At 42.4% G+C, this 17687-nt stretch overlaps 6 protein-coding genes across 8 annotated transcripts in view; 4 read left to right on the forward strand and 2 right to left on the reverse strand.

The window, feature by feature from the left end:
* Positions 1–159: 159 nt before the first annotated feature.
* dos (daughter of sevenless) lies at positions 160–7119 on the forward strand. Its single transcript, XM_068286544.1, is given in 8 exon segments — positions 160–316; positions 3038–3398; positions 3462–4270; positions 4337–4454; positions 4527–4788; positions 4864–5542; positions 5608–5658; positions 5660–7119. Coding segments are annotated over 8 exon segments (2859 nt in total). The 5' UTR covers positions 160–250; the 3' UTR covers positions 6173–7119.
* A 105-nt stretch (positions 7120–7224) lies between these two features.
* Positions 7225–8454, forward strand: LOC137574296 (enkurin). The gene is made up of 2 exons (XM_068286546.1): positions 7225–7468; positions 7528–8454. Exons 1-2 carry the CDS (start codon positions 7366–7368, stop codon positions 8367–8369), a joined length of 945 nt encoding a protein of 314 aa, XP_068142647.1. The 5' UTR covers positions 7225–7365; the 3' UTR covers positions 8370–8454.
* On the reverse strand, positions 8418–11132 carry LOC137574295 (uncharacterized). Its single transcript, XM_068286545.1, has 4 exons — positions 10778–11132; positions 9614–10636; positions 8672–9549; positions 8418–8603 (listed from the first exon to the last, which is right to left on the reverse strand). Exons 1-4 carry the CDS (start codon positions 10830–10832, stop codon positions 8451–8453), a joined length of 2109 nt encoding a protein of 702 aa, XP_068142646.1. The 5' UTR covers positions 10833–11132; the 3' UTR covers positions 8418–8450.
* LOC137574299 (acyl-coenzyme A thioesterase 13) lies at positions 10815–11754 on the forward strand. Its single transcript, XM_068286550.1, has 2 exons — positions 10815–10972; positions 11325–11754. The coding sequence occupies exons 1-2, from the start codon at positions 10883–10885 to the stop codon at positions 11667–11669; spliced, it is 435 nt and encodes a 144-aa protein (XP_068142651.1). The 5' UTR covers positions 10815–10882; the 3' UTR covers positions 11670–11754.
* On the forward strand, positions 11744–12690 carry LOC137574297 (acyl-coenzyme A thioesterase 13). 3 transcript variants are annotated; one of them, XM_068286547.1, is made up of 4 exons: positions 11744–11853; positions 12027–12117; positions 12175–12497; positions 12648–12690. In XM_068286547.1, the coding sequence occupies exons 2-4, from the start codon at positions 12028–12030 to the stop codon at positions 12670–12672; spliced, it is 438 nt and encodes a 145-aa protein (XP_068142648.1). In that variant the 5' UTR covers positions 11744–11853; position 12027; the 3' UTR covers positions 12673–12690. The 3 variants fall into 3 exon arrangements, with proteins under 3 accessions (XP_068142648.1, XP_068142650.1, XP_068142649.1); XM_068286548.1 differs by having other exon boundaries at positions 11822–11949; XM_068286549.1 differs by lacking the exon at positions 12648–12690 and having other exon boundaries at positions 12175–12605.
* Pxn (Peroxidasin) overlaps positions 12542–17687 on the reverse strand; it is a 31827-nt gene continuing 26681 nt past the window's right edge. The window contains exon 9 of the mRNA XM_068286543.1: positions 12542–15395. Coding sequence (XP_068142644.1) covers positions 12707–15395 — 2689 coding nt within the window. The 3' untranslated portion in view covers positions 12542–12706. The remainder of the gene's footprint in view (positions 15396–17687) is intronic.

Consider the following 17687-nt stretch of genomic DNA (forward strand, 5'->3'; position numbering starts at 1 on the left):
GTTAATTAATGGCCGTTAACACTATGTTGAATTGCATGAAGGCCCTTTACACAATGACTGCTAACTCAAAACTAGTTTTGATTACTACTCAAATACTGGTTTTTTAACTAACATCGATAGTCACCACCGAATGTCGATATTTATAACAAGGCAAAAACATTGATACATCGCTAGTGACATCGATGTTTTCCCCACCGCTAGTTCTTGAAACGAAAACTCGAAAAAATTAATCAGAAAAAATTTAAATAAAATGGATCGCACATTTTACGAGGGCTGGCTTATCAAATCACCGCCCACCAAACGGATTTGGCGCGCTGTAAGTGTTGAATATTTTATCCGTAAAAAACTTCAACGCCATTTCTCCCCATCTTGGGCAAGAGAAGCAATTTCCTATAACGATCCCCCATACCCCGCATCCATACGCGCACCAAAATCCCACCGCCCCCGCTATCAATAAACATCAACACACTGTTATAAACATTCCCAAAAATGCAAGTTGCAAGAATAAGGAAATTGGAATTTCTAACTGTTATTTACTGTTAAAGTTCTTTATTTCTGCACACTGAGTTGAGTCATACGAAGAATCGCACCAAAAACAATAATGTTAGTGGCATTTTTTTCTACAATTACTCGTATATTTAGTTCTTTCTCTTTCGCACTTGCTTGCAGCGCTCAAAGCGGATTCCTCATGTGTGTGTGTGTGTTTGTTTGTTTGTTGTTGTTGTTTGCCCAGAGATAATCATTTTTAATTCATTAATAGGCGGAGAGACTCGACTGGTATGACTAACTGACTAGCTGATTGAATGATTGACAGACTGACGTACGCGCTCAGTGAAAATTGATTGAAATGCAAACCCAAACCCAAACCACAAAAATGCGAGCAAAATTATTAATAATAAGAAAGAAAAAAAGTTGAATGAAAAGTATGTGCATGTGTATGTTTGTGTGTGTCTGTGTGTTTGGCGTGGGAACATGTTTTGGTCTCTGCTACTTTTGTTGTTGTTCTTCGTTGTTGCTGTTTGTGGGGTCTGAATTTACGCTTAATTAATTTTCACGTTAAATGTTTACTTTACTAGTCTCCCTAGCGCCCCCCTTGCCCTTCTCTTCTCTTTGGCCTCCCCGGTTGATCAAGTATTAAATTACCAGCAGCAACTGTTGCGTTTAATCAAATTTTGTTGTGTTTTTCATGTTGAAAGAATTGCCCAAAGCAGCACGTATACACACATAAGCACATACATAGCAATGCAATAGCTACACATATACATACTTACATACATATGTAAATGCACTGCCGATAAGCCACTCATCATCATCATCATGATTATCATCGTCATCATCATCATCATCCATATTACCATCATATCACTCGCTCACAAAAACAACGGGTGCCACACACAAAAACAATGACGCATTTGTCTCTTGTATATATACATCTATATAGGGGCTAATCCATCAGAATATAAATTTTCAATATCCTCGCTTTGGTATTCGCGTTTCAACTTGCCACAAGTGCCAGCAACGAGGCGGCACCTAGCGCTTAATAGATTAACTATCTTCTAATATCCATAAAAACGGTTTCATAGTAGGCAAAAAGGTGCAATATACATATGTATGTAAAATATATACATACAATCGCATGTTCTTAATTAGTATTGATAGCTTTGCCTCAAATTTGGTTTCATATAGCTTTTTTTTTTTAAGAATCAATTACTTGAATATTTTAGCCAGGGTAATGGGAAGCAGGGCTGAGGATTTTCAGAAGAACATCTTGGCCCCTGGACCTCTAAAACTCTAAAATCGGCCTTGGTTGAAGCTAACACATATCAAACTGTTTAATTAAAATCGCAATAAAATTAGCCAAATTATACACCTGTAGAAACGTTCTAACAGGTGCGTCAAAGTGCTTATAAGAACAAAACTTAAGAAATGAAATGAATAATTTTCAAGCACAGGGTAGATCCAAGTCGGATTAACTCATTCATTGATGTTGAAAACCAAGATTAAGTGAAGTATAGTATCTCATAGTTAGACTTTACTGTACTAAGTATGATATATGTATGTATGTACATGCATATGAACATATATCTGGCATATGTCTTAAGAATATTAGCTGCGTATTTTCTGCTCCTAGGGGGTGCCAATTTATGGCAAGATGTTTGTGTTTGTGTACGGCTGTGTGTGTGTGTGTGTGTGTATGGTTTTTGTTTATTGTTTATAATTCAATTAAGCAGATGATATTCTACTTACACGTCAAACAACAAGGGCAAGAAACAAAAATAATGCATATTATTATTTTGTGTGTATATTTTATGAAGAGGATTAAAGTCCGTCCAACCACGCATTAACCACCCAACCAACCATTCAACCAGGCGCCCACTCTCACTCAGCTGTTAAGCAATCAACAACTGGGTGTGTGTCTCTCTCTCTGTGTGTGTGTGTGATGATTACCCAAGAAAATGTCAATGCAAAAAACTTACAATTCCGCGGAAAAGCTATCCAATGCCGCTTACTCATACGCTGATAGCCGCTGATGTAGTACCAAGCGAATCGTCAGTGTAGCGACCTGCACCACCCACTCCACCCCCCACTCACTCTACACATTAATCCAACGAGGGCTACCTCAAAAATAATCATTTAGTTGAATTCATTTTAATAATATAAAGCTTAAGATTAGGCGAAGACATAAGTATGGGATCAAGTTCAACATTCTCAATTAGCCAATGAGTCGTCTAAAAAAAAATATCAGGCTCTGTCCAAGGCTTGTCATTGTGATACGAGCAAGGAATCTCTCTCTTCCTCTGTCTCTCTCCCATCATAAAGATTGCATATACATACCTGGGCAAAATCGACGACTTGACGATCCCAGATCACAAAAAAAAACTCAACAACTGTCCCCGGATTGAACGGATTGAGTCATGGCCACACCTCCATAAAGTAAACTTTGCTTACACAAACTTTAGGCATAACCCTCGCATGTAAATTTCTGTTTACTAACTTTGTGTTTCTGTTTCGTTCTGTTTCTGTTTTCATTTTACAGCGCTGGCGTCGACGTTGGTTTACACTGAAGCAGGGCGAGATACCCGAACAGTTTTGCCTTGAATACTATACCGATCACAATTGCCGTAAACTGAAGGGTGTCATCGATTTGGATCAATGTGAGCAAGTGGATTGCGGCCTACGTCTTGAGAATCGCAAGCAGAAGTTTCAATATATGTTTGATATCAAGACACCGAAGCGTACCTACTATTTGGCAGCGGAAACAGAAGAAGATATGCGGGACTGGGTGAATTGTATATGCCAAGTATGTCACTTGCATGATACCAAACAGTCCAATGAGCTGCCATTAAGTGCTGCCGGTGGAATAGGAGCAGGTGGATTAGGAGGAGTAGGTTCAGGAGGTAAGTTGCATAGAAACAAGATGTCAAGGCTACCTTTTAATATTTCACTCTACACCATTTTAGATGACAATCGCACGCAACATACTAGCTCGAGTGGTGGGCTAAGTAATTCCACACAAAATACCACAACCACTTCATTGCATTCATCGGCGGGAACCACCACCACCACGACAGGAGCTGCTGCCGCACAACAGTCACAGGGTGGTGGTGGCGGTGCATCATCTACACTTCTGCGTCGCCCACAGGCGGTAATAGAGCAACAGCCTATGCCGCATCAGACTCCGGCAAATGCTGCCGCCACAAATAACAATTCCGACTCGGTCTACGTGAATACCAATAGCACGGACTACAACAATCGTTTGACTTTACTCTGTGATGGGAATTTCGAGCAGCAGCATTTGCTATCGGCTGCCCAACAACAACCACCGCCATCACCAGCCACGGCTCTTTATTTGAATCACAGTGCCCTAATCCAAGCGCAGGCTCAAGCCCAAGCAGCGGAACAGCAACAGGCCGCACGGCTGGCCATAAGCTCGAATGGCGTGGTACGCAAATTACCCGAACATTTGGTTCTAACCCAACAGACTTTGGCCGAGGCGCAAGCCCAGTCATTGGGTGGAGCCCAACAGCAGGCTCCCTCACCAGCTTTGAGCACCGCTTCAGGCCCGTATATACCCATTAGTGAATGCTTTTCGGGTAGTCCGAAATTCTTAACAGAAAGTGGACATCGTGTGGATATACCACATAATCCCACAACGCCACTAAATAATTTGGATCCCAAATTCTATGATACACCCAGAAGTCATAATAATATTGGCCTCAATTTGACCAACGATCAATCCTATTCACCCAAAATAACCAATTTGAGCCTGGTAAGCAAAAACAATTTATATGCTTGGACTTGACTGTTTGAATATAAATGTTTCTTCGAATTTTAGCAGCAGCTGGCAGCTAATGCCAATTCTGGACAAAAACAACGTTCCGATTCGGATTCCGAAAGTGTGTTTACCGATGACGATGAATGGGCGCATCCCTTGCCATTAAGGGAAAATGTGGGTAAGTAGCTAAGCATGTTTTCAATAAAGGATTGCAGTGGATATGATATATTTGATTTTTCTTTGTATGTAGATCGCAGTACCCGACCTTCGGATAGTTCCATAGAAAATGAATCATTCGTTTTAACCTACTCACAGCGTTTCTCAAAAATGCCTGAAGATGGCAGTGGCGGTGGAGCAACGACTCCAGCTGCCGATGCGGTGACATCTACAGCTTCAGTGCTAACACCACCTCCTTTTAAGCAGGCAGCAGATCAACATCACACATTAGAAAAGTTGGCCAAAGTATTGAAAAATAAAAATAATCTCATATTGGACTTTAAGGATAATGAAAAGTAGGAAACATTACTATTATAAATTTCCGATTAGTTTTGATTGTAAATCTATTGTTTTTCTTCTTTGTCGTTTAGAATTCCACGTGATTTGCCTCAATTATCGGATACAGAGAACACTTCACCGGCCATTGTGGCACGTCGTCATGCCAATTCCTCGTTGATCGAAGAGAGCTATGACATTCCACGTTCGCATCAATTGCCGTATTACAATGTTAATCAATTGCTTAGCGAGCGACCCATGACCAGTCCACATAATACCAACCCAATAGCAGCTTCCACTCCCAACCTTATGGCAGATGTGGCTGCCATCTCATCATCATCATCATCAACGGCAGCGGCAACAGCTGCACTCACTGGAGGTCCCATTCCATCCCCATCAGCTGTTAGTGCAAGTGCTCGTACACTGCCACGCCCCCATTGTTATACAAATGCAGCGCCCACCAAAATGGAGGGCAATGTCTTTCGTTATGATTTCATAGAGCAAAAGGATTGTCCGCCTGTAAATCGTAAACTAAAGCCAAAGGTAGCAGCAGCAGCTGGAGCCTCTGGTGGCTTGGCCACTGTCGAAGATAAGCCACCCGAAGAGTTTCCAGCCAAACCGCCAGTGGGAGCCATGGAGCATCTAACTACCAAATTTTATGTAGCTCAACTGCAACAGCAACAGACAGCAGCAGCTGCAGCAGTTGGCGTTGTTGGTGGTGGAGCGGTTGGACCACCTAGTGTGGATCGTAAATGCAAACCAAATGCATACAAGGTAATACATTCTCTTGCTCTTTTCTTTTTTTCCTGTCTCACCAAATTTGTTATTTGACTTTCAAGCTTGGATCATCGGCTACTATGTCACCGGCAACACGTCGTTCGACAGGAGCACCCCCTATCCATGGTATTGCCCCATGAAACGGATGTCCATTCGCCAGCAGCTGCAGCTTATTTCCATGAGACGCGCACTCTGCCCCGGCAACAGCATCGCCCTCATCCCAATAGTCCCGGTAGTCATTCCGTGCAGCATCAGCGCACTGCTTCGGCGGCTGCGGCCATGATGTCAACATCTTATTTAGCAGTGGCTGCCGCAGCCGCAGCTCAAAAATCTCAAGCACCTCCCGCAGCAGCCGCTCCCGCCGCAGCCCATACAGAGCATAAATTGCAATACTTTGATCTGGATGTGACCAATAAGCCACCTCTGCTCAATCGTCAGAGTATGAGTGTTGGTAATCTCTATACCCAGGGTGCTGGTACAAGTGCTGCCGCAGCTGTTGCCATAGCGGCCACAGCTCAGGCTCCCGTGCGCAGCACGGTGGTCTATAATTTGGTTGATTTTGTCAAAACTGAGGCCTTCAAGCGTATACGCGAGGAACGCAATAAGGAGAGTAGCGAAACTAAATAGAACCGGGCATAGTTAGGAGCTGCTCCAAGTCAGAAGAATGACAACGTGCAATAATTTTCAGTCCACGTGGTTTTAGTAGTGCCTATACATAAATGTGGGAGATATCTCCATTTATCTAACATTCAAAAATTCAAATCGATCAAAAGAAAAGAAGATTTTCAAGTCCTTTAAACGGGCTTAATTATTATAGGTACATATTATTATTATTCCTCGTCACTCTAGAACAATTGTTTCTCGAAATAACTTTTCGATCAAATATTGAATGCGATTTTGAGATTATCTTATATCGTATATACATACATACATACATATATCTTATAGCAGTGATAAGTTATTATGCACTTTGTGCTTCTCTACAAATACAAATACAATATACATTTACATACATACATACATTTATCAAATCTGTTGTGCTTCCAACACTTCCACAAGCAAATGCTAATTTATTTTATACATACATGCATATATACAAAGAGATATACATATATATATATATATTTATATGAATATCATATTTGTATTTTTTTTTTATTGTTCTTAAGTGTTAGGGCTTTAAAAATCAAAATCAAAACTGAATGTATACAAGACAAGCGAATTTTAGTGCTAATTTTTACAATGCCAATTGCGAAAACAACGTATTTTATATAAATGCATTTTACACCTAAAACCTATACACTTACATACATATATGCACACGAATGTGCGACATTATTATACATAAACGCGAATTTTATATGATAACGAATTCAAACAAATGTTTAATTTTTTATTATGATTATTATTATTATTAAATGTGAATTTTTATCTCTGTAATTGTAATTGTCAGTCTTCTCTCGTGTGCAAGCAAACCAAGCTGTGTCTTGAATATTTGTGCTTTTAATTTAATAATAAAAACAAAAAAAACATTTATAACTAACTACATACATACATACATTTATACAACGAAATTATGTCCGAGAGTTTTTATGTAAAAAAGTTTGATTCTTGTTTAACTATAGCAACCAGTTTCGTTTTTTGTTATAAACAGAGTCTGCCTGGGGTCACTTGACTACCGAAAACAATATACATATCTATAATAAATAACAACAAACTGGGAAACAACACTAAACTAATCCTTAAAAACCCATTCAGTTGAGCAGTAGCTGTTTTTTCGAGTTAATTCCAATTGCCGTTCGGTGTGATAGACAGAGACCATGTCTTTGGTATACATAACCCATCACGATGAAAGCATTTTCGATGTAGAAAGGGAATATGCGGCACAGGCTGCAACTAAACAAGGTGGCAAGTTTGGGCACGGTGAGTATGGGTCATTGAGAGAGTTCACTTTTGGTAAATAATGACCAATTTTCTGGCAGCTTCCAAGAAGGCCACACGATTCGCTCAGAATTTGAGGGATCGTTTGAATGTGGAATATAAGAAGCAATCGGTTATAATGCAAAATGACGGAGTACGTCTCCTGACCGATGCCAAGAAGGCCTTTCATCGGACAATGGGCTGTGCCCACACACCCCTGGATCCGCCTTGTGCGTATTTGCGTAAGAATCAGGGTGTGAAATGGCGGCGCGAGAACACTCATATGTGTCCCAAGGGGCCAGGCGTGCCCTCATTGCCGCGTCCTGGCAAAGACGATGGTAAATGTAAAGTGCCACCAAATTTTATACGCCGCAATATACAGTGCGCTCAACGAACAGTGGCTTGTCCGCCACCGCCACGTTATGTGGACACTCCGACGGGTACGCGACACAATCTAGTCAATTCGGGATTGCTGCCGCAGTTTATTTGTCGCAAAGATTTCGGTAAAGTGCCCATTTACATTAGCAAAACAAAGAAAATGTTAACCCAAATGCGTGCCATATGTGACAAGGAGGAGGCACGAATTCAGGAGCTATGTGGTGGCCATAAAAGAGGCCAGCAGGGGCGTGCCTCTGGTGCGTCTGCTGCAGCAGCTGCCATGTTTGGTGGACCACCTGAAATGCCTGGCATGCGGATTATGGAACAGGCGGAGCGCAATGAAATACTTGAGGGTTTGCGTCAACATCTAAGTGAGAATACCAAGCAATATCAGTCCATGTCACTGCTGATTGATAGTGTAGCTAAGCGTCAGCGTAAGGGTAAACTGGAGTCTGATTTGCGCCAAGTTGAGCAGGATATATTGCTAATTGAGACCAGTCCCATAATTTATGTTTCACAGTTTTAAGATGCACGACCCCTTCCCTTCTTAATTTGAATGTGCAACTGCTTAATATTTTAGTTTGCGAATAAAATTTAATGTTTACAATTAAAACAAATCAGACTGATAGCTGCCATGACAAAATGGACAAAAGAGTAAAATTTTTGCTCCGTTTTCATAAAGTTGTTCAAGTTTCTCCATTTGCATTAAGATTGGGCGAGAGCACAAAGTGCAATAGCAACGATCCAGACTAAGTGGCATCTGGAGGGGGGGTCAAAAATATTTGCTCTATTAGAACTATTCAATGATTAACCATATAAACTTTTTACCTCAACATAGGATATGCTACACAGGAGTAAAGGCTGCCCCAGCTGATCCTGTTGCTCATCCTTCCCCGCTTTAACATGAAGCTGTTCCCGTAGATCTTCAAAATGTATATCCATTTGATCAAGAAAGTGCCGCGTTATGATATCATCTGGCTGTTCATCCGCATCGAGATTGCTTTGCAGTTTCCGCTTTAAACGTGCAAATTCTTGGAACATTTTTTGGCTGGCTAGTATTTGGAATGGCGTTCGAATTTTCGCACTTAAACTGGCCAAATACTGTAATCTCAAACGCATGTGAGTTGTGGTCAACATGGCAATTAGCAAATCCATTCGACATTTGGTGCTCTCATTGCGGCAGGAGTATTGAAATATTTTTGTTTGCATTTCATAAATGGGCGTAAGGATATGGTAGACCAATTGTAAATGCTGCAGCTGTTCCTCTGTGGCCCTCTGATGGAATTGCAAATACTCGAGCGAACTAAAGTTTAAATATTTCTGCATACTCTTCTTGAAGAACAAAGTGAGGCGAACCTCAGCCAGCAGATCGGCAGAGGAATTTATGGGCTCATTAAGTTTTAGATTGGCTGCGAGCTGAATCAAGGGATCACGCTGGTGTATGCTGCCCACATGCACATGCAATTTATTTCGCAACTTCGAAGTAGTTTGCAAGTACTCCTTTTTCGGTGAAAGGACTGCCGTATACAGATTCTTATGTCGACTGTTAAATAGCCCGAGTATTTGATAATTTTCACAGCCTTTTATCTGCAGAGGTTTCATGGTAAGAGACAAATGATTGTTGGACTTGTGAACCACTTCAATTTGGTAGATTTTACTCTGAGCCGTGGCCAAGACGTAGCTGTCGCTGGTTATTCCCGCAAGAGCTGCATAGTGAGATAAATACAGTCTAATTACAATTTACACAAGGTTCGTATTTTTTTTTATTACCTGTTATCTTCATGCCGCCCACGTAGAGGCGTGTCTCCAGCCAATTGCCATCGCTCTGTTCACACCAGGTGAGCAGATGTGCTCCTTTACAAAATGTAATGTAGGTACAATTTCTATTTCTGCAATACGTTATCTCAGCTTGCTGTATACCCATGCGATCTGGTTTCAACCAAAGATTCTTAACCAATGTCAATTCCAGCGATTCGGAGGCGAAGTTATATAGATTAACCAGACCATTGACATCACCGACCAGTAGCAGATCCTGGAATACTTGCATGAAGCAGATGCGATTCAAATCCGTCTGCATTTGCCAGTGATCAACAAGACGCCTACAATCCGGAGACAGAATAAGCACCCAAATATGTCCACTTGCAGTGCCCAATATAAGAGTGTGATTTAAAAAATGAAATTTGCTTGGACCCCAGGCCATTATGGTGATCCAACTGCGATCTATAAAATTTTGATAATCTTGAAAACTTTTTATCTCTGAAGGATTCACCTTATACGGTTTCTGCAAAACGTCTCTTAGGTGGACTGCCACATCAAGACCATTTAGTTCCTTCCAGCGTGTACATTCTACTGGTTTAGTGAGCAACAGGAATACTCCATGGCTATTAAGAGAGGCCAAAAGCATTTTTTTATTGGGCATTATTTGTGGTGACCATTTGGCTGCTATCAGTTTGGGTTTTGGTAGTTCTGTCGAGCAGATTGCAACATAAACGGGCTCCAAGGTAAACTGCTGAGCTTCCAGAACATGGCACTGTTCATAGATAAATGGGAGATTTGCTTGTTTGGCCAATTCATCTAAGGGTCTGCGTCCATTGTTGGGTAAATTCGAACTTGCGACAATAAAGGGAAAGGGAAGCCGGCAGTTTGCTTTGCTCGTCATCTCTAGGGTAACGAGAGTCGTTGTCGATCCCAGGAGGGCTATATTGTCACCATCTATGGTAGACGATAGAAATTCATGGACCGAATTTTGTTTTACACTTCCTCGGTAAAAAGTGCGAAATTTCAAGGCGCCACCTGCAAGCAATTCAAAATTTGTTTCACTAGTGTAAATGAGGGAAGAACGCAAGCAAAACAAAAACGAGAATACGTTTGTGTGTGTGAGTGGGAGCGTGCTTTGATCCCTCTCTTCCCTTTTAAGTTTCCCTACCCCATTACCATGCTCGTCTATAAGATGGTCCTCCCCGATGTCGGTGTCAGTAGCTCTTGGCATTGCGGGTAGCAAAGTTCAGTCCATAAAATAGTCACTGAGATCAACGAAAAATGGCGTCAACGAAAAAAGGCTTGGATTTCGTTAAACAAGTGGCCGATTACCTCACTAAAGGCAAAAGTTTTGATCGAGTAACACAAATGGTAAGAGAACGAATTAAAACGACGCACATGCCGAAAACAAAACCGATGATGCTGATAGAACAGCTGATGAGCTGCGGCTATTATTTACATAAGATATTCTGGCTCAAAACAGTCTTTAGGTATATGCATTTAGTATCAAACGAAAGGAAACCATTCTGTGGATGCTGCTGGTAGATTTTTCCTCTAGTTTTTGTACAATTTACAAAAAAGAACATACAATTTTAAAAATATCAAACACTCTGGCAACGCCAAATGTAGCTTAACTTGAAATCTGCCGTTTAGCAGTACTCAACACTGTAATAATATATCGATTATTGTTCAATCGCCGCTCATCTTAAATTTCAAATTGCAGATAAAAATCACCAGCGGTGGGGATGGACGTTGTGTCGGTGAATTTACTGTGGCGGAAGAACATCTCAATCGCATGGGATCCTTGCATGGTGGTTTGACTGCCACCATATTGGATAATGTTACTACCTATGCTTTAATGTCCAAGGGCTCGCATCCTGGAGTAACATCCAGCTTAAATGTTAGCTACTTAACAGGAGCCAAGCCTGGCGATGTGGTCGAGGTGGATGCAAACACAGTGAGAGCAGGCAGAAAAATGGCCTACATTGAATGTGTATTAAGACGCAAATCGGATGGCAAAGTGATTGCCACTGGTGGACAAACCAAATTTGTGGACTTAGAGTCTTAGAAAATTATTCATTTGGAATTACAAGCTAAGAGTCTACTTTGTCTACAAAAATAAATTTGTACTGCATTCAAAAAGCCGTTAAAAACACGCTGTGTTATCGATAATTGCCGAATCAGCTGTTATTATTTACATTGCTTGCTACCCTGTAATCGTTTTTTTTTTGCGACACAAATATTGGAAACATGTAAGTTTTTCATAGAATGAATAACGTAGACCGATCGTAAGAGCTTAAAAATTAGTTTATTTAATGGGATAAAACCCAATGGCAGTGTGTTAAGGGGTGAGCACATGTCGACTCGATTGCTGTTGATTAAAGTAGCTTTTGATATTTTTGTTTTTCGTTTCGTAATCTATCAGCATGGGCACACGCAAGAAAGGCTTGGAGTTTGCTAAGCACATAACCGAGATAATAACCAAAGCCACCGGATTCGAGCGGCATCTGGAGAAAGTAAGGCCGCATGGCTCATCCATTAATACCATAGAAATAAAATATATTTGATTTCAGGTACAAATCACAGGCGGAGGCGATGGCATCTGCACTGCGGAATTCAAAGTTGGGCCGGAGCACCTGAACAGAGCCGGAGGACTACATGGTGGATACACTGCCACTCTGGTGGATATGATAACTACTTACGCTTTAATGTCCAAGCCCTGTCATCCAGGTGTCTCGGTTGACATCAGTGTCAGCTACCTGAAAGGTGCCCGCGAGGGTGACGATGTTGTGATTGAGGCCAATACAATCAGAGCTGGAAGAACTTTAGCCTTTATTGATTGCATACTAAAGCATAAGAAGGATAACTCGGTGATAGCCAAAGGCAGCCATACAAAGTATGTGAACTTCAAGTAGATCACATAAGAAAGAGAACATCCTCTAAGAGATTTGAATGTGCTTTATTTTATTACATTGTGTAGCAGTACATTGTTGTTGTTAGTTAATTTGTTTTCGTTTTGTTTATTTTCTTTTTTATGTGCGATTAGATTTAATGTGGCTACTACGGATTAATTGTTAAGTCGATATGCATATTTTTGGGATGATTTTACTTCTGTGGCGGGGATGGAGGAGCAGCCACAGCAGGAGGACAATGTGGGCAACAGGCCTCGGGCGGCGTCAAGGGTTCAATGCCCACGGGGCAGCTAACCTCACCGCATTTTTCCCTCAAACAGTTCACTTGGCCATGGAAGCAATTGCATTTTGTGCACACATCCGGTGACCAGACCTCATTATTCAGACGCGTAGTGCCATTATCATCGATGCAGTGACTGCGTTTGGGTTTCATCGAAACTGGCGCTGGGGCTGGTGCCAGCTGGACTATCTGGGGCACAGGTTGTTGCAGTTGTGGTTGATCCCCATCACCGGCATTGCAAGCCTCCTCCACTTTTCGTAGTTTTTTGTGCAACTTCTTCAATTCCTTTTGGAAGCTGCCAATGAGCTCCTCCAGCCCACTGACACGTTCTTCATTCACATCGTACAAGGCCTCCAGGGAACTGTCATAGCTTTCGGCAGTGGTAGAAGTGTCATGCTTCTCTGAGATCTCTCTCTTTTGACGCCTCTTGACATACGTTTGGGGTACGTAGGTATCGAAAATGGGCGGCAAACTGTTGCAATTGCCACAATCTTGCCAGAGATATAGATTAACACCGGCCACATCTTCGCATTTCTTATAGCCACCCTGGTGTTTCGCCAAGATAAATACGTTCTCAGTCACCTGATCGAAATTGTCTCCCACATCGCACAGGACACGACCGAAATTTGATTGCTTAATCTGGACTAGTTGCTCGGGCAAGAAGACACTGGGATTCTCGTAATAGAAACGATCGCCATCTCGCAGACGTCGGAACTGTTCTATCAATAGACACTGGAATAGAGGTCCCACCTTGCCCCCCTCAACCTGATCTTCCAAAATACCACCCAGCCAGACATCAATATTATCTGGATGACCATACAGATCTTTCATTTTCTGTCTAATCTCGGGACTGCTTATCTCACCGGCAAGATCCTCAAAGTCCTTGGCCACAGGAAGATTACAGAATTTCCTATAGACATTGTAACCAGGAATACCATGATCGCGGCCACGTTGTATATTAATGGCAGCCAGATCCAAGGCAACAGCGTGAGCCGTTTGGAACAACTTCTCAGTCAACTCGGTATTGAGATTTTGGCTAGGAGTCTTAAGTTTGGCAGGCACAGCCAGCATTCCTCTCATCAAGGGATCAACACCACCCTCATAGGCCAACCGCCAAGGAGCGAAAAATGCCTTGTGCAACAGCAGATGACCCTGGGCAATGGGCTGGAATGTCTCATTCAAGCGATGCAAAATGGGATTAATTATGGTATGACCAAAACGCAAAGCGGCTGTGGCAAACTCATTGGCTATGCTGGGTTCCACTTGGGGATTATAACCCTTATATTCACCCAATTTGGCCATGCCACTCTCGCCAATGATAAGGGGTAGCCATTGCTTGAATGTGATGTGCTGCATTTGGGCGCCAACTATCTTACGGGCCTCCTGGTACAAAGTATCGCCATCCCAATGTGGGTTAATCTCTTTTAGTTTAGTTGCCAAGCGATTGTGTTCGCGCATCCAAATGGTATGCATGGCTAGCAGACCGACTTGCTCGTTTACCCTAATATCTCCAGAGACGAAGCAATTCATTTTATTCTCATCCAAATTGCGACGACAATCCATGCCATCTTGAGGGGCAGCAAATGGCAGCATGGCCTTTTGCTTGGGAAAATGAACGCCCTCTCGCAGGAGCCCGTCGTCTGTGCTGAGATTACGTAACTCCTGGGCAAATGGACTGCTATAACCATAAACCTGTGAGGCATCTATGTAGGAGGTCAATTGATTTATCTGCTCACGATGCTGGACACTATCGAAGAACAAGGATGTCATGCCTGAGCCACAAATGGCACTAGAACGAACCACATCAATGCAACGGCGATTGACCACTCGAGGATCATTTGGCGGCACCTCGATCGGATAGCATGGCGGAGCCATTTCGCATGATTTCTTACAATCAATGCCATCCCAGCTTTCCGAACTAACCGAGGGTATAGCATGATCCAGATCGTGATCCAGAAACTGTCCCCACTGCATAACCATATGGGTTATCCTAGCGTCCGGAGTTATCTCTTTCGTGGCCACCAATGTCGTCGAGACAAGGCGAGCACTTGGCTTCGTATAGCCAGCATAGAGCATTCCCTTGGTCCAACCCACCGGCATGCTGAAACCATTCTCATAAATGGGCGGGGACAAGCGACGGAAGGCCGTCAAGGATGCCCCCCATGTGGGATGCTGCAAATTGTTGCAGGTTCCATCTACACTGCGGTATTTCGAATGATAGCACATATCGGTGCAATTGGGCATCTCGCGATGCTCCATACAACCGGACAGTTCGGCCACTAAATGCAAATGCTCGCGTGATAGTAAATCCCTAAACTCATATTGCTCGCTATCCATGGTCAGATTATCGCCACGTTGCACATGCTTGCGAATATTAACCAAAGTCCGTTCATAGATCTCTGCCGCCCGAGCCAATTGCCTGGCCTCGCCAGTCGGAAAACGGAACACACGCAACAATTCACCATAATTCGGTGGCGATTTGGCCGAACGATTCGAGAACAACATATCCAGTGTATTATTGATGGCCACATCGATCTCTTTGGCCGCCTCGGCGAACGCAATGCGTACGTAACGATCTCCTGGAGCCAAATCCACATTGTTTCTGGAAAAAGAACAAATAGAGGGATATACTTAAAAATCTTGTGTAATCTACTCGGGTAAGTAGGATACCATTCCTTGCCTTCCCCCCCCCCTTTTTTTCCTTTCATTATAAAGTTTTGCACATTTTTATTAATTACCATAATGCCAACACGTCAGCAAATGGCTGTGTGAGATGCCACCTTCTCCTAACAGTCATTAAAAACCGTCGGCAATGTGTAATAATAAAAGGGCAGTAGTTTTTTTTTGTTTTCCTCTGTTGCACAGTTTTTGAAAATTCAGCTTTTTCTGCTGCCTGCTATCCTAGGGGCAGTCGCTTGCCTGTGTCCTCCATTCTGACTTGGTGGCAATGCAACAGCAGCAGCAGCATGCGAAAATTATGTGGCAAAGGCAAAATCCGAGCCGCGCTCACAGCATTAACAACAATTCATGCCTTACATTCTTCTGTTTCGCTATTCGCGGTCGCCCAGTTTCTCCCAGTTCTGCCAGTTTTCCCTCAGTCCCCAGTCCTCGTCCCCGTCCTCGTCCCCGTCCTCGTCTTTGTCGTTGTTGTCGTTAAAGGAATTTCCCTTTTGAAAAACTTTCGCCTGTGTAAACTTTGCCATTGTGTTAGAGGCTAGAGCTGGTCCTGCTGTTGAGTCTAGGGGCCGGGTGAGGTAGAGGTAATAACTTAACGACCATAATACACACCCTGTTGCACCACAGCCAACTCCATAGACCCCGCTGAGCTAGTGGTAGTAGTAGTAGACTACTTACCACTATGGGATGTAGGCAGCCTCCCCCTCTCCCACTCCAACCCATTTGCCTGCGGTTACTCTTTTTATGCCACGTCATCGTGCGAAACTAAACTGTAAGCGGTGGCCATTTCTGTGGAGCATTTGTTATTTCACCAAGAGTTTGTGCAAAACTATGCAAGTTAGATTGTATTAAAAGTTACTAGAAAATCATGATCTTTCAAAAATATTTACTGATCCAACCACCTGATAAGTAGGTTCTTGAAAATCAGCCATAAATGCTTTATAGACTATATCCTTAAACTATATCCTTATAAAATTAATTAATAGCTGTCCTGTAAGATTCAGTTAAGTTCAGTCCTATTTTTGTTTCGGATTCCGAATGTTTTTCTCGAAATTCTCTTGACAGCCGAACTGGGTATTCGAATTTAGCCTTAATAACAAAAGCGATTGACATTTAACTTAAAATTGAGAAGAGTAAATTTAAATTTAATTGGTTAAAAAATATTTTACCTATTTTTAATTTTATGAGTTTTGTATGTTTTTCTAATAAACCTATTTAAAGGAAGTTCTAGTTGATTTAGTAAGAGCATTCTTTCAAATAGTCATGTCCTTAAAAAAAAAAAAACTTTTAAACAAAAAGAGAAGTGGGAAAAGAGAAAGGAACTTTGGGGAAACAACACTATGTAGTTTTATTTTTGGTTTTGTTTTTTCTTTGCATTTCTTTTCGCTTGTTCGTGGGTTCTTCCTGGGTGTGCGCGTGTGTGTGTGTGTGTTGGTGTTTCTATGCCACATGCTGTGTGGCATATGGTAACGTATTTCCGTGGCTAGCAGTACTGGGCCAAAACCAAACCTGAAGCCACCACCACCAACACCACTATCAAGCAACAACAACAGGAGAGCAACGAAAGACCACGGACCAGGAACCAGGAGCCTCCTGCTTGCTGCCAGTAACAGGATAAGCTTTTGTTTTACGCCAGGCATTAACCACAACTTAGGCGGATTTCTGTGTGGTGACTGCTGCCGGCTGGTGGCTCTGAGCTGGTTGGTGGCTGCTGACTACTGCTGGTCTCTTCGCCACTCCTAAACGCTCTAGCCTTTTGTTGATATCCTTCTCTCCCTGCTCCCCCATCATTGTCTTGTAGTTTGGCTTGGGGCTTTCAGCGCGGTTTTCGTTCACTCTTTTTGTTTGGAGACTCTTCTTGTTCTCATCGTTGCTTTCTTTTTTGTTTTTGGTTTCCGTCTTCAACATAGTTTTTCACTTTTAAGGTTTGGGTTTTTTTTTTATTTTTTTGTTTTTCAATTTTTGCCTTTTCTTTGCTGCGGTCTGGCGACTGAGGTTGGCAGCGTAATGAGTAAAGTTTTTGCTCTGGTCTCTAATGCTGCTGGCGCAACTAACAACTGTAAGCCTCCGTCTCAGCCGGCGAGTCCTACTTCCAATCAGAAACCCATACATAGCCCCACACACACACAAACACACACACTTATATAAGTGGGGAGGGCATTTGGGTGCATCTCTTTTGCTCATCTGCTGCTATATTATGCATTTAAAAATGTTCTGC

This window comes from Drosophila tropicalis, unplaced genomic scaffold (assembly GCF_018151085.1).
Source record: "Drosophila tropicalis isolate 14030-0801.00 unplaced genomic scaffold, ASM1815108v1 contig_443, whole genome shotgun sequence".
NCBI lineage: Eukaryota > Metazoa > Arthropoda > Insecta > Diptera > Drosophilidae > Drosophila > Drosophila tropicalis.